At 37.3% G+C, this 16652-nt stretch overlaps 1 protein-coding gene across 3 annotated transcripts in view; it reads left to right on the top strand.

The window, feature by feature from the left end:
* The window catches only part of PCNX (pecanex homolog (Drosophila)), a 143592-nt gene that overhangs the window by 112613 nt on the left and 14327 nt on the right, over positions 1-16652 (top strand). For all 3 annotated transcript variants that reach the window (XM_012724520.1, XM_012724521.1, XM_012724519.1), the window contains 5 exons: positions 768-983; positions 6138-6391; positions 8300-8530; positions 13167-13267; positions 13994-14144. In XM_012724520.1, the coding sequence (XP_012579974.1) occupies positions 768-983; positions 6138-6391; positions 8300-8530; positions 13167-13267; positions 13994-14144 (953 nt within the window). The remainder of the gene's footprint in view (positions 1-767; positions 984-6137; positions 6392-8299; positions 8531-13166; positions 13268-13993; positions 14145-16652) is intronic.

The raw sequence follows: 16652 nt of genomic DNA, 5'->3' as shown, positions 1-16652 counted from the left end.
ATTTTAAAAATTATTACTATATTTTATTATTTAGTTAGGCTGAACTTAAAATCATATTAAGCTCTGTATATTTTGTCTTTCTTTTAATACTATTGTCTTGACACCCATTTACAGACTAATGCTTTGGATATGTTACTTCTAGATATAGTCATCTCATTTATTTGGTGGTGCTTTGTCTTAGTTTTTTTTTTTTTCTTAAAGGGCGATTTAGGTTCTTTGCTGTTGTTTCTGTGTATACAGTTTATTTCTACCAAGTTAACAGTCATCTCAATATGCAGGGCTTTTCTTGAATGACTAACTTATTTTTGTTTTATACTGTCTTGTTCAAGTCTTGTACTACATTACTCACTTCCTCTATAGTATGTCGTTTTGTTCTGTTTGCAGTTTTCTTTTATCATTTTCATTTCTCTGGTGTGGTTTTAATTATAAGGCATAGTTTATTGAATATTGATAGAAAAGAATATGAAGTATTAAAATGTTGGAAAGTACTGTAGATTTCATCTAATCCATGCCTATATTTTATGGATGAGATTCTGCAGAGATTCAGAAAGATTACATGGCTTCTGATGCTAAATTTTTAAACTTTACACATTACCTTTCATTTCACTTTTATATAGAAATGGTAAGGGTTTCAATATTAATTTCCTGTCAAAAAAAATAGATGCAAGTGTAACTGGAAATTAGTTTTAAAATTTTAAAACAATCTTGTTTGTTGATATAAAAGGGTCTTAAGATAAAGTTTAACATTTTTCAATCCCTTCTCATAGGATCAGATGACAACAATCTGAATTCCATCTTTTATGAACACTTAACCAGATCCCTGCAACACAGTCTATGTGGGGATTTGCTCCTCGGACGGTGGGGAAACTACAGCACAGGGGACTGTTTCATTCTTGCCTCTGACTACCTCAATGCACTAGTGCACCTTATAGAGATCGGCAATGGGCTGGTCACTTTCCAGCTGCGAGGACTTGAATTCAGAGGTGAGACACTCATTTTCCTTTCATTTGTATAATGTTTTTCTGTGACATCTAAGTTTATGTGTTTATATCTCAAGTCAAAAGTTATAAATTAAATATTTGGAGTTGTAAGCAAAGTTGTTAAAGAGTAATTTTTAGATATTTTCCCCCAGATTTAATATTCAGAGAAGCATTTTTATGGTGGCTAGTGTTTGGAAAGATCGTAATTGCTATCTAACTGGCTTGCTTTCCTGGTGATGCTTTTTTGTTGTTTTGTGCTTGCCCTTGCCAGTTTCCTTTTGTGACCAGTCCAAGACATAAGATGCTATTTTTATGAGGCAGATATACTTAGCCAAGCTACTTTCATTTAAATGCCATGTTCTCAGTTTTTTATTAAGGTGAAAATTTATAAATCATGAAATTAAAAACTTAAAGATAAAACAAATCAGTGGCATTTAGTACATTCACAATATTGTGTAACTACTACCTGTTTAGTTTCAAGTCATCTTCATCACCCCCAATATAAAACCCCTCACCCATAAGCCCATCTCTTAATTCTCCCATCAGCCTTCAGTAATGTTATATATGACAAATGAAGCTATTTTTTACACAGAAAATCAGACACTGAAAACCATTTATTTGATATAATCACCTGTTGTAATTCAAATATTTTATAAGCATGATTCAAAAATTGTTTTTAAGGAATTGGAGGAAGTCCTGTTAATGCATATTCTTTTACTCTATAGAGTCCATTATGACTGAACTTCTAGAGAGAGTGTCCATGATATGTTTTGATCTAGTTCTCTTTTTTAAAAATTTATTTATTTATGCATACAGAACTGGTGTACAGGCCAGAGGTGTGGGGGATGAGAGGATTCACCAGAGAGAGAGCAGGGAGCAGAACAGGCAGAGTGACTGAATACACTGCTGAGGGGAGCAGCTGGCAGGTCAGGACAGGACTGCTGTGCCATGTGGGTCAGCTCCCCAGGGTGGGGAGGCAGTGAGGGGGCTATCGAACTTGGGCTCTCGTGGCTGGGATAGCTTCATAGTGCTTTGCTTTAATCTGCTGCGCCACCAAGGAGGGCCCTTGGTCTAGTTCTAAGTACATTAGGTATTTTTCACCTGGAAGAGCCAAGTCAGATCTATACCTATAACTTTCACTTCTCCCGGTTATAATCAGAAGACTGGACCTTCATTATTCAGTGAATGCTGAATTTTAAGTGGTATTAAATTAATTTTTTAATCAGTTTCTTACAGGTCTTGGTTAAACTAACCCTTAATATTTTTTCACATTTTTATTTTACTGATTTTCTCAAGGTTCTTTTCTGGGTAAATTTTATATCAACAGCTTGAGCTACCAGTTTGTCTATCAAAAATTTTTATTAGAATTTCTATAATTGTAACATTGGTACATGCTACTTCTACCAAGAATGGTTTTCTGCATCAAACTTAATAAGTCAAAAACTTGATATGCTAACAGGATTCCTTTTAATTTCTACTCAGATTAATTTTAAGGTAGCTAGTTTTCATACTTAGTTCTTTTAAAGATTTATTTATTCATGTATACAGAACTGGGGTACAGGCCAGAGGTGCAGGGGTGATGAGAGGACTCACCAGAGACAGAGCAGGGAGCAGAACAGGCAGATCAAGGAAGTACACTGCTGAGGGGAGCAGTGGGTGGGTCAGGAGAGATCTGCCACGCTATGTGGGTCACCTCTGGGGCAAGGATCAAACTCATGCTGAAGTGTCTTTAGCTTCTCAGTGCTGTGCTTTCACCCTCTGCACCACTAGGGAGGACCCCCCATACTTATTTTTTTTTTTTTATGCACACAGAACTGGTGGACAGGCCAGAGGTGCAGGGGTGGCAAGAGGCTTCACCAGAGACAGAATGGGGAACAGAACAGGCAGATGGATGAAGTTCACTGCTGAGGGGAGCAGCAGGCGGGTCAGGAGAGGTCTGCCATGCTGTGTGGTCACCTCCAGGGCAGGCGGGAATCAAACACATGCGGAAGTGGCTTTAGCTTCTCAGTGCAGTGCTTTAACCTGCTGCGCCACCAGGGAGGGCCCCGCCCCATACTTATTTTTAACACTAGAATTCACTGTGAGGTGAATAAAGATCTACTTAACCCTGGAAGTAATTGGCAGTACTAGTTCCCTTATAGTCATTTGTTTTCAATATTATTGTTAATTCCTGTATTTATCATTAACGTCATTTTTTTAAACAGAATATATTACTAGGATATGTTGTAGTAAGAAAATATTCTTGGGTTTTGAATGGTAGAATAAAAACATCCTACTTGAAATCAGTTACTGTTTATTCTGCTATTCTAATCAAGTGCTTCATTCTGTCTCTCCTCAGCAAATGTGAAAACCTCCAAATTCTTATATGTCTTCTCAGATACTACTACAAAGAGAGCTGTAGCTCTCATGTTTATTTTGCTTAAAACCTTTCACTGACTTCCCAGAAAGATGACAAAACATACTAAATAAAGGACTAACACATACAACCTAAGGAATAGATATAACTTCTTACCCTAATTTAAAAAATCTAGGAATTTTAAAAAATCAGGAAGTTTTTTCAAGAAGTGAAATAGTTCTCCTGCCCTCTGTAATCTATTCTAGCACATGAGTAAGAAAGGAAAATTTCGCAAGACGTCTTAGAAAACCAGTGTAATACTGATGTCAAAATATGACTTAACTGGCTGACTAACTACAGTTTAGTGCACTTATATAGATGCAAAAAGTCTTCAACCCAGAAAAAGCAAAATACTTTAAGTACTTCTCAACAATTCAAACATTTCTCACCTTGGAAATTAATTATTAAAAGGCAAATAAAGAGCACTAATTTTTTTTTGGTTGCTGAGTAATATTCCATTGTGTATATGTACTACATCTTTTTAATCCCGTCATCTACTTTTGGGCATTTGGGCTGCTTCCATGTTTTTCCAATTGTAAATAAAGCAGCAATAAATATGAGGGTGCAGGTATCTTTTTTGGGGTAGATACCTAGGAGTGGGATTGCTGGGTCATAGTTAAGCTCCATGTTGAGCAGTTTGAGGAACCTCTAAACAGTTTTCCATAGTGGTTGTATTAGTTTGCATTCCCACCAGCAGTGCAGGAGAGTTCCTTTTTCTCCACATCCTTGTCAACATTTGTTGTTGCTAGTTGTTTGAAGATGTGTCATTCTCACTGGGGTGAGGTGGTATCTCATTGTGGTTTTAATTTGCATCTCCCGTATTACAAGTGATGTTGAAGATTTTTCATGTGCTTGTTGGCCATCTGCATTTCCTCTTTGGAGAAGTGTCTTTTTAGTTCTTCTGCCCATTTTTTGATGGGGTTGTTTATTTTTGTTAAGTTTCATAAGTTCTCTGTATATGTTTGTGATCAATCCTTTATCACAAATTTTGTGTGAGAAAATTTTTTCCCAATTAGTGGGCTGTCTGTTTTTTGTAATGTCTCTTTTGCTGTACAGAAGCTCTTTAACTTGATGTAGTCCCATCTATTTATCCTTGCCTTCACTATCATGGCATTGGGAAAGAACACTAATTTTAAATAGATCTCAGGAGAAAAACAATATAATATGATCGTCTCAAAAGATATCACAAGGCATTTAATTAAATTTCACTTCACTTTTTGGTTTGAAAAATACTTTACACAATATACACATCTTTTTTCTGAAGAAAATGTCTGTGTATACTATGTACATTTAACTAAACAAATTAAAATGTGTACTGGTCAGTCAACCCAGTAAGTTTTCCTGTTAATGCCAAGGTCAAGACAGGATTTCTCTTGTCTCCATTATATAATGTATTTGGAAGTGTTTGCTGGCATGATTATATAAGAAAGTGCGACAACAGGCCCTCCCTCGTGGTGCAGCAGGTTAAAGCACAGCACTAAGAAGCTAAAGCCACTTCCGTATGAGTTTGATTCCTGCCTGCCCCAGAGGTGACCACATGGCGTGGCAGACCTCTCCTGACCCGCCCGCTGCTCCCCTCAGCAGTGTACTTCGTCGATCTGTCTGTTCTGCTCCCCACTCTGTCTCTGGTGAAGCCTCTTGCCGCTCCTGAGCCTCTGGCCTGTACCCCAGTTCTGTATGCACAAATAAATAAATCTTTAAAAAAAAATGTGCGACAACATAATTATTGAGGTTTCTAGAGGACCAAATAATAAGTTCATTAGCATGCCCAAGCTTACCTGTGTAGCCTTGTCTTTCATCATAGCACCCTTAACTGGGCCTAAATTTCATGGCATCTTTTTCTCTCAAAGCAGTTTTTTTTCAAACATGGGTAGTATAATATTCCCTCTAAAGGAAAATATTGCACATTCCCACTTATTATAATGTAACTTAAACATGTGCCTTTATAAAAATTAAGTATAGTCATTTTCTAGACCTTATATAAGCAATTTACAAATTAAATGGAAGCAAGACCATAGAACAAGAAAAAATTAACATTATTGTGATTAATTATATTTTGGTGGCACACGATTGTAAAGTTAATCTAATTTTATATTTTTATTGCAATAACACTAATATAGGGAAGCCTGTAAGTATCTTGTATCAATGAATGTAATGTCAAAGAATTACTTGGCAGTCTATAGAATAATTAGATCTCATACCTAATTGAAACCTTAAATGTCAGTAATGAAATCTTACTGATTATTATTAGAATTATCAATAAAAGCTTTTAATTGTGCATTAATATTAAATTATAATGAACTATTATAAGCTAGTTACCCAAATTAGCAGGTTTTATGTAATTTTGGTGTACAGAATGGACATGATGCTGGTGATTTAAGCTCAGATTCTTTTGAGTTCTGCATGCCAGTCTGTATTTTTTGTGGGATGATTCCACCTTTATTCTTCTCAAAATTTCATGAGATGAACCTTTATTCACCTCATTTGAATATATTGTAAATCCAAATTTGAAAAGCTTGGGAACTGATGAATCAAAATTAAGGTTATATTACTGCACAAGTTCCAAAACGTTGAGTGTGCTAATGCATACTGATTCTGCAGGAGAGGAATATATGTATGCCTGATTTCTGGAGCTTGGTACAGTTTGTTAATGAACGTTCTAAGGCAAATCAACCACATATTTTCAGTCCCTATAAAAGGTGCCTTTTGTCTTTGAAGTATTCCTTTTTCTACTTAGTGGTAATGTTCTCTATCTTTTTAAGGTACTTATTGTCAACAGCGGGAAGTAGAAGCCATTACTGAAGGTGTTGAAGAAGATGAAGGATTTTGCTGTTGTGAACCTGGCCATATTCCTCATGTGCTTTCATTTAATGCTGCATTTAGCCAGCGCTGGCTAGCTTGGGAAGTGATAGTCACTAAGTATATCTTGGAGGGTTATAGTATCACTGACAACAGTGCTGCCTCTATGCTTCAAGTCTTTGATCTTCGGAAAGTGCTAACTACTTACTATGTTAAGGTAAGGGAATCTGCCTACTTAGATCTTCTGATTATCAGAGATTCTTCTTGGAAAATGACTCTCATGTGTATTGCGTGCATACACATAGATGTTTTTAAATGTTTGCTTTGCTTCTAATATCTAATGTGTTAGATATTGTGCCAAGAATTACCTATACTTATGCACATACATGCACATTTATGTATCTTGCCTAAATTTCTAAAGGAATATTGTATTTCTTGTTTTTTTTTTTTTTTTTTTTTTTTAGGATTCATTTATTTATACATACAGGGACTAGGATACAAGTGAGAGAATTCACCAGAGACAGAGTGGGGGCCAGGATAGGAGGATTAACTTAAATACACTGCTGAGGGGACCAGCAGGTGAGACAGGAGAGGTCTGTCTGCTGTGTCATGTGGATCACCCCCATGGCTGGAGATCAGACTCATGATGCAGTGGCTGCAGTGGTTAAGATTTATTACATTGGAAGCTTCACAGTGCTGAGACTTAACTCCTTGTGCCACCAGGAAGGCCCTGCACTCCTATTTTACAAATCTTGCAAATTAAGTATTAGAGTTAACTTTCCCAGAGTCATGTTATTGCAAGTGGACCTAAGAATTTAAAACCCAGATTTTTCTGAATCCTCAGCCCTGCTATTAAAGACTGAAAAAAATACCACAAGATTCAAGGCCAACCTTAATTGTAATACCAACTGTAATTTCACAGTTCCCAAGATCACTCTCAGGTTCAGTAATTTACTTGCAGAATTCATAGAATATAGCAAAGCCAATACACTGATGGTTAAGATTTATTACATTGGAAGGATATAAATTAAAGTCACTCAAAGGGAGAGGCATTCAGGCCAGGGTCCAGAGACACCAAGAGGTAAACTTCTAGCTGTTACTTCTTGCACTGAAATTGTCCAGGCAGTGGATATTTCTCCCCAAAACTGTGTGTGACAAGACTTGTGAAATATTACCAGCCTAGGAAGGAAGCTCCCAGAGGTTCAACATGCAGAGTTTTTATTGATGTGTAGTCACTTAGATGTGGCTGACCATCCATCCATCCTTAGTCTTTAGCACCTCCAGAAGTCAAATTGATAACACAGGGCTCTAAGGCCTCAGGTGAAGACTCTTACTAAGACAGGGCATATCAAGGGATTAGACGTTACCTCCTGTGTAGAAAGACAAACCTCTCTTTTGGCAAGGTTATTTCTTTTTGGCACGGGTATTCTATTTTTGCTAAAAACTTCACAGAAATGTAAGATGGCCATCATTAGAATATTTGCAGGTGAGGCCATTATTTCAAGAGGGATATATATGCTAAACTGTATTGACCCAAATCTGATTTTTCCATAGCTGTGTTAGCTACAATATACATCATCTTATTTGTTTATGGATGAACTTTGAATCTTCTATTTGATGTTTAGTTAATCCTAATATCAACTAGGTGAAGAGGTTATTTTGAGGCATTTTTATATGTATCTGGCATTGTTTCTAAGTATGTATGTTTTTATTGCTTTATTATTATATTTTTTATAATATATAAAACTTGCCCTAGGACCACAAGATAGTTTAATAGCTTCCTACAAGAAATATCTCAAAATAGATGTACCATTGTAAAGGTTTTTCATCTTTTCTAAAGACCCTAAATTGAAAAGCTCTTGAATCTATAGACTAGAATTGTTTTGAAATTACCTTTCTGAATTTATGGTGGTGATTTTTTTTAATAATGATTTTTTTTCATTTAAGAAGACCTGGTGTATATTGTTATAGCATTCTTAAAATATATATTTTGTAGTATTGAGCTAAGCTAGAATAATGCTTTTTTGAGTCATACTGTTAGTATGAACAGTTAGAATTTATTTACTAAGGGGTAGAGCTAATACACATTGTTATTTAGCTTGCATTTTTCCCTTTTCTGCAATAGGGTATCATTTATTATGTTACAACCTCTTCTAAGTTAGAGGAGTGGCTTGCTAATGAGACAATGCAGGAAGGACTACGTCTGTGTGCAGATCGAAATTATGTTGATGTGGACCCAACATTTAATCCAAACATTGACGAAGACTATGACCATCGACTAGCAGGCATATCCAGGGAGAGTTTCTGTGTGATTTACCTCAACTGGATAGAGTATTGTTCTTCTCGAAGAGCAAAGGTAGAATTTATTTTGTATGTATCTGTTTTGAATTTGTTTTTCCAAAGATGGAAAGAATATTTCTATTTGTTATTATAAAGTCAATTTTTCCATGTTTTCCTATCTGATCTTATAAGTAAGAGAGCCTGGTGGTTCACTGTGGTTGGGCCAGCTGAAAGCCTCCCTCATCCTTTCATCTGCATTGTCATGATCTTATCGTCCAAGCAGCACTCCTTGTGTTGGAGACCCTAAACATGAAATAAATTAAAGTACAGATTTTGACCTGCAGAATGAGGGGTCAACTCTTTTAACTTTGGCAGGTGGCTCTCAGCATCTGTGCTCCCAATTTGGGGAAGTAAAATCCCAAGGTCATTTTGATTGAATGCAGTTTCAGTGCACTCATACAAAACAGTCATAAGACTTATTACTGACAGGTACCATAGGTTGGGGGGGAGGTACAGTGAGCCAGGGGAAGGGCAGTCTTCCCTCTGTCCAAGGTCATGAGAAAGCAGGGTATGGAGAACAAGGTAGTTAGTAATAACTTGGCAATCAGGGGCACTGAAGCTGGCCAAGGACATCACCCAGATAGTTTGCCCATCACTATTTGAGTTCTTCACCTACAGGCACAATTGCAAGACTACTCAGGTTCAGAGAATAATAATGGGATTTATTTAACAAACAAGGGAAAACAGAGTCACTGAGGCCATTGTGGTCTGTAGACAAAAAGCATCTAAGATGGTGTCTTAACCACCACTGAAGATATAGAGCTCCTATCCTGAATACAAGGTCAGGCTCCCAAGATGGCACCTTCCCACCACTGAGGGACTAGAACACATGGCAGCCAGATAATAGGCCGGGATCCAACTCATGAAGACCACAGAAGACACAGCAGGAGATGCTCACTGGAGCTGTGGAGATGCCTCAGCATAGTACCAGACAGGCAACCTTGGAAACAGCAGCTGCAGCAGCAACAAATGGCTCACACACAGCTCAGTGAGGCACCCGGCTCCAGTCTTCACCTTCTCTTTGGGCTGTCACAGTAGCACAGCTGGGCTTTGCTTGGCTACCTGCAAAGTCTCTGAACTTTCTCCACTGAGGTTGGCTGCTGGATGCTTTTCTATGTCCTTCAGAGACCCACAACAGCCTTCTGAAAGATCTGTGTGTGGGCGGGGCCGGAACTGCTGAATCCTAAAAGCACTGAGATCCCCAAACCACTGAATCTCCAGGGCTGCTTCTGCAGCCCTTCTATTTCCTATCAAAGTCTCCACCTCTACCCATACTTTGTCCATATTTCTCCTGGGGCTAACTCACCCTTGCCTGCATCACTGTCCAGGGGTGCCACCTGTAACAGCCTTTGGCTTTAGTCCCTGGTTATACCAGTACCTGTTATTTACAGAGTTGAGGTGGAGGTCACGAGCTTTTCTCTGGCTTAACTCTAGTTATTTTAAAAGGTGTTTAAAGAAAAATAAAGCTGGAACTTGTAGCAGGAATTCTAAGCTTTAGTTCTTATCCAAATGTCCAGTCTGTAGGTATGAGCAGGATTATCATACTTTAAAATACTTAAGCAGCAACTAAAAATAGCTGTTCTCTCATCACATCCCTTTACTCTGCTTCTCTTGGATATACACAAACTTCAAAATTAGATGTGGAGGTTCTTTCCCTCCTCTTCCTACCAGACTTAAGGGTAATTAGTATCTTTTTCCTGAATCTAAGGTTCAGACTAATGCTGTCTAATAAAATCTGCAGTGATGGAAATGTTCTCTGTATTCTTTTAGTATGGTCATTGTTATCAAACACTTGAAATGTAATCAGGTCGGCTAAAAAACTGAATTTTAAGTTCTTTTTTAAATGTAGTAGCCCATTTGGGCAAGTGGCTACCCTATTAGACAGTGTTCATCAAGATTGTTGATTTTCAAATGTTAGTGTGGGTGAAAATGACAGGAATGTGTAAAAATGCAGCTCCCTGAGCCCTCCCTGGTGGCGCAATGGGTTAAAGCACTGCGCTAAGAAGCTTAAGCCACTTTCGCATGAGTTCGATCCCCGCCTGCCCCGGAGGAGATCCACATGGGGAGGCAGACCTCTCCTGACCCGCCTCTGCAACCCCCTCTATCTCTGGTGAATCCTCTCACCCTCCACATCTCTGGCCTGTACCTCTCAGTTCTGTATAAATAAATAAATCTTAAAAAAAAAAACGCAGCTCCCTGCCTCACCTGAGAGACTAAAATTCAATAGGTCTAAGCTAGGGACCTGAATCAGCCCTGTGTGATTATAACCCAGGTGGTTCCTAATCCATATTGTGGGATTACACCTTGCCCTAAAGGTAAGGTGAATTATATACTTAGTAACTAGCACTTTGCTTGTAGGTCTCATGGCAGTGTCACCCCGTGGTTACACTCCCTGTGACAGAATCATGGTATCAAGACCTGTGGTTCCAAAACCCAAAGCTACCACCACTGCTACTTTCCATGCCAAAGTCTTGTGTCGCCTTACCATGGTATCCTTAGGGTTCCCTCTGGGTTACTCTATCATGGGGCATAGTGAACCACTTTGGCAACCAGCACCTTTGTCATAGTCTGGGTTATGCAAACTGAGCGTCTTCAGATGTAACGGCTGAGTTAGCCCTTCCTTCATAGTTACTTGAGAGTAATGCACTTCATCATAGCTTCTTTTCTTTTTACTTTGTCAATTCTTGTATTTCCTATATGAATGGTGGCCTTTCGGTTGTTATAACAGATACACACCAGATACTGAGCATCAGAGTATAATTTTAAAAACAGAGTAATGTCAGAAAAGGACCAGAAGACACACCTAGAAGTGAAACACTTCAACGCTAAACTTCTGTTCTTCCCAGCATACAATAAGCAGTTTGTTTTTTCATAAATGAAATATATTAGAATGTTTTGCATAGTATTTTCAAATCCCTGGACTTACATGGGGAGAAGGGCAGGGTGGAAAGGGAGAAGTGGTTTATTCTGCAAACCTTTCTTTGGTTTAGACTGTATTGGTTACATTTGTTTTGGCCTAATCAGTTTAATCACGGTTTGGCCAGCAGCTCACTGTTTACCCACTCGTTACAGGGCTCCTTCTTCCAGAATTTAAGAAGTCATATAAAGATTATTCATGAGGTCAAGAACATAGCTCCAGGAGGTCTTCTTAATTGCTAATAAACCCTGTATTCAAGAAAAGTTTTTGCCAGTCTTGGGTAGCCCTAGTCTTTTCATATAATTTAGCTAGTCTGCTTTATATTCTGTTCTTGCAGTTCTCTCTTTAAGATTACCAGTTGTTACCATTTTTTCAATTGTTATAAGATTATCCATTAACCCCCATCTCATGCTTCAGTTTTTCTTTCAAATTAAACAAGGTTATCCCCACCTCCCAAAGCCATGCATTCTGTTTTCTGAATCATCACTCCCAGAATAGCCTCTTTCAAGGAAAGTTAAGCCAGAAAGATTTACTGACTCCAAGTTCTGGTAACAAAGTTGCCTTGGAATACTCTCATGGTTTTCTTCCAATATAGTGTTCATACTTGCATATTGCACAGAAATAAAAGTCATTCTTTCTGCTTCTCTTATTATATGTATACTAATCTTTTATATACTAACTATGCCTGTCTTGTAAATTTGGAATCCCATTGCTCTAAGTATGGTACTAGACATACTGCATTAAAATAACCTAGAATGCCAAATTTTAGTACTCTTTTTGCTTGGCTTTGCTCCTGGCCTCCTTAAGTGACAGTACATTCCTTTTATTATTGTTGTTCTGTATTTTGAATGCATTAGAGGGTGTAGGGCTCTGGCTTCTTCAGCAGTGATAAAACAAGAGTGACTGGCTGTGTGCCAGTGATTGTTCCCTTTCAGTGCAGCGACTGGCTGCTGGCTGCTGTCTCGCGTTGCTTCTGATGAGAGCTCTGCTGTCTTTACTGTCTTTACTCCTGTACAAATAACATAGATAACAAAGTAACTTCCCTTTTTCATTGACTTAAGATTTTTCTCTTAAAACTTACTAGTTTTAATTATGATGTCCCTTGGCACAGTTTTTCTTCATGTTTCTTGTTCTTGGGGTTCATTGAGAGGCTTGAAGCCATGCGTATATGGTCTTTATTCAATTTGGAAAGTTTCAGTCATTATTTTTCTAAAGTTTTTTGTTGTTGTTGTTCCTCTTTTGGGGACTCCCATTATATTGATATTAGGCTACCTGCTATCTACAGTTCAGTGATACTTATTTTTGTTTGTTTTTGTGGTCATTTTTATCTCTGTAATTTTGCTGGATTTGGGAGATCATTTATTTTTTATTTTGTTATTTATTATGCCATAAATTTTGCCCCATCTATTATTTTGTTTAGTCATAGACATGGCATTTTTGTGTCTCTTGAGACTAAATGTGTCTTTTATATAAATCTTTCATGTCTCCACTTACCATGCTCATTTAAATTTATAGAATATAGTTATAATATTGTAGACTATCCACTTTTAATATTTCAAAGAACCTCTTTATGCACATTCATGCTCTGTGTTTTCATTGTAAAGTTTCATGAGTACTTTTCTTTGAAGCTAGAAAGTTTGTGCTACTTGAGTTTTCTATCCTCTGGTTTATTGAATAAGTATCTTCTGATTAGTTAAATGCTTAAGTACCTTTCTAATAACTGATTGTTTTAAAGCCATTGGATGTGGACAAAGATTCATCCCTGGTGACTCTTTGCTATGGACTCTGTGTTCTGGGCCGGAGAGCTTTGGGCACTGCATCTCATCATATGTCCAGGTAAAGAAGACATTTCTGTTTTCATAAAGTGACTGTGTGAGGCTATGTAACCTAAATCTGAAAAATAAGAAATAGTTTTTTGTAGAAGCATTCTGTGCAGAGTTCATTGTAAAGGTCTTTTGTGTAGATCTTTTGGCTGAACATAATTGAGTTCTACTAAATGGTTAACAGCTGACTTATAGAACATACCCATGTGAGTAACTTTATAATCATAATTCCAGTGGATTTAAGATTAAAAAAAAAATCACCCTGTAATATCTGATTGATCCCCCATATAAAACTTTTTTCTACCAATTCACCTTTTTTAATTTTTCTATATTTCCTCTCACTTTTGGTTTTAGACCATTTGTATTTTTAATATAATTGTACGTTAAGTTTGGGGTCTCTAAATATAAGATGAATTTTTTTGACATATGTATCCAGGTGAATTAGAATTAAGAGAATGCATTTTAATTTTCTGCTGTGATTGCTATATGTTTTCCATTAGGCCCTCAATTCCTTTTAACTTACAAACTATTTGTATGCATTATTTTCATGGGCTCACTACCACAATAGCTCATAAATAATGGTCCCATGTCAAGCCGACCCAGTGATTTCTGATAAAGCTCTTAGAATCTCTATTTTCAAAACTCTCCTAGATATTTCTGACTTAGAACCAAATGTTAGAATCATTATAATGGAAGACCTTTGTCTACATGTGTAAACTTTTATCTCCAATCTTAACAGTAATTTAGAGTCATTCCTCTATGGATTGCATGCCCTGTTTAAGGGAGATTTCCGTATTTCTTCAATTCGAGATGAATGGATATTTGCCGACATGGAATTGTTAAGAAAAGTAGTAGTGCCTGGAATCCGTATGTCCATTAAACTTCATCAGGTAAGAAGAGGAAATCTTTAATGTATTACTGTGTTTAATTACTGGTGTTTAATGGAGTACTTCTTCACTTGATTTCCAAATTATGATTCTTGGGAACCTTTTGAGAAATATTCTAATCTGAAATATGAAAAACATGATTCATAGCAAGATATTAAGTCTTAGAAGCCTGAACCTATGTTCCTAACAGTAAACTTGATAATTAATATTAGAGAGTGACTGGTCTGGACATGAACTTGAGGAAAAATTGAAGCATTGACAAACTGGAAATAAGGGCTTGTTTTGACTTCATGTGATTATAATTCACACATCTTCTGTAGGCGAATGTTATCCAACTCCTGGCTCAGTGTAGTAACATCTCAGGAGTGGTACAAATGCTGCTCTCCCTGAACTATGAGTTTCATTTAGCCAGTTAAGTAGAATAATAGATGATTAGGACAGATTTAGCCGTAGTTAAATAACCCTAGGAGGGTAATAATTTTAATATGAGCCAAAAATACATATGGGTCATTTCAGTAATATATTATGAAATGAAATTTTGTCACTTTCTACTCTGACTAAACTAATAGTTAACAGACCTAATGATAGAGACCATATGATAAAATTCATTAAAATGCATCAGTGGTGCTCAAATCTGATTGACTCTTTTTTCCCACAAATAAAGCATGAATTACTCTTTAAGTGATTTTATTAAGACATAAAGAGCTTGGATGAAGTTAAAAGCCCATTTTACTTAGATGCATTACTAATAAAGGCTATATTTAAAGTTTCCTGTAGAAATGGAACTTTTTTTTTTAGGATAATGGGTAAGACAAATTTGAGATCAAGTTGAATTATCCATCTTTAGGCTAACTGTATAATTTTGAGACAAATCTAATGTATTTAAAAGTGAAAGGGCCCTCCCTGGTGGTGCAGCAGGTTAAAGCACTGCCCATTTGCCCATTTGGGCAAGTGGCTACCCTATTGGACAGTGTTCATCAAGACTGTTGATTTTAAAATGTTAGTGTGGGTGAAAATGACAGGAATGTGTAAAAATGCAGCTCCCTGGGCCCTCCCTGGTGGCGCAGTGGGTTAAAGCACTGCACTAAGAAGCTTAAGCTACTTCCACATGAGTTCGATCCCCGCCTGCCCCGGAGGAGATCCACATGGGGAGGCAGACCTCTCCTGACCCGCCTGCTGCAACCCCCTCTACTTCTGGTGAATCCTCTCACCCTCCACATCTCTGGCCTGTACCCCAGTTCTGTATGAATAAGTAAATAAATCTTTAGAAAAAAAAAGTGAAAGAGTGACTTCAGATTAAATTGTGTGTAAAACCAGAATTTCTCAAAAGATATGTCAGTGATATATCTGCTGTGAAAGAAATGCTCTCTTTTGTATATCATAATTACATAACAACCCCTGACAGACATCTTCAGTTCATTCTAAACATTATGACAGATAATTTCTCTCCATCAGTCAGAGAAGAAAACTGAGTTAAGAGTTCAAAGCCTAGGCACGGCACCTTTGGTGTGTGCCCCAGTCTCTCCTACAGCTGCTCTTGCCTACTGCCACCAGGTCTCTTTCCTCATGTGTCCCTGAGGCATAATTCCTTAGAATTACTTACTGCCTGCCACAGTGGCTCTCTGCTAGCACACCCTCCTCACTCCCACTGACAGCAGTGACAAACAGTGGATGTAAGGTGGGGTTAGTAACCCGAGGCACTCAATAAATGAGCCAGATATTAGGTTGAAACAAATATTAGGTAGCCTGTCAGGGACTCAGCCTAAGATAGAGGTATAAATGTATACTGGTGAGCAAACAATTTCATATGTCATATAATCATGAAAATCCACGGAAGTAGACAGTATATTCAAAGAAAGGATATTTATAAACTTGTCATATGATCCAGCATTTCTACTTCTAGATATGTACCCAAGAGAGTGAAAGAATAAGTCCACACAAGGTTTAAGTCAGAATAGCCAAAAACTGGAAGCAGCCCTAATCTCCTTCAACAGATGAACATACTAATTATGGTATATGCACATGATGAAATATTCCTTAGAATAAAAATAAATGAACTATTAATAGATACCACAGCATGAAACAGTCTCATATTATCCAGAGCAAGAGAGATTAGACACAAACAGTAAATAGTATATAATTTAATTTATACAAAATTTAGAACAGGCCAAATGAATCTACAACTACAGAAAGCAGATCTGTGGTTGCTTGGGATATACAAAAGAAATGCTAAAAGTCAGAAAGGAACATTCTGAAATGAAAATATCATTTTTCAATAGTCTTTTAAATAATAGATTATTGCAACATACATGGGAATTTATATTTATCAAAATGCATCTAACTGTATATTTGGCATGGGTGCAATATGTTGGTTTAATTATACCTCAAGCTTAAAAAAAAAATCTGTTTCTGGGGGCCCTCCCTGGTGGCGCAACAGGTTAAAGCACAGCACTAAGAAGCTAAAGCCACTTACGCATGAGTTCGATCCCCGCCCCGGAGGTGACCACATGG

Source organism: Condylura cristata, unplaced genomic scaffold, assembly GCF_000260355.1.
Source record: "Condylura cristata isolate star-nosed mole 26May11 unplaced genomic scaffold, ConCri1.0 scaffold00013, whole genome shotgun sequence".
Lineage (NCBI taxonomy): Eukaryota > Metazoa > Chordata > Mammalia > Eulipotyphla > Talpidae > Condylura > Condylura cristata.
The sequence above is the reverse complement of the archived record's forward strand: the minus strand, read 5'-3'. Positions and strand labels throughout refer to the sequence as shown.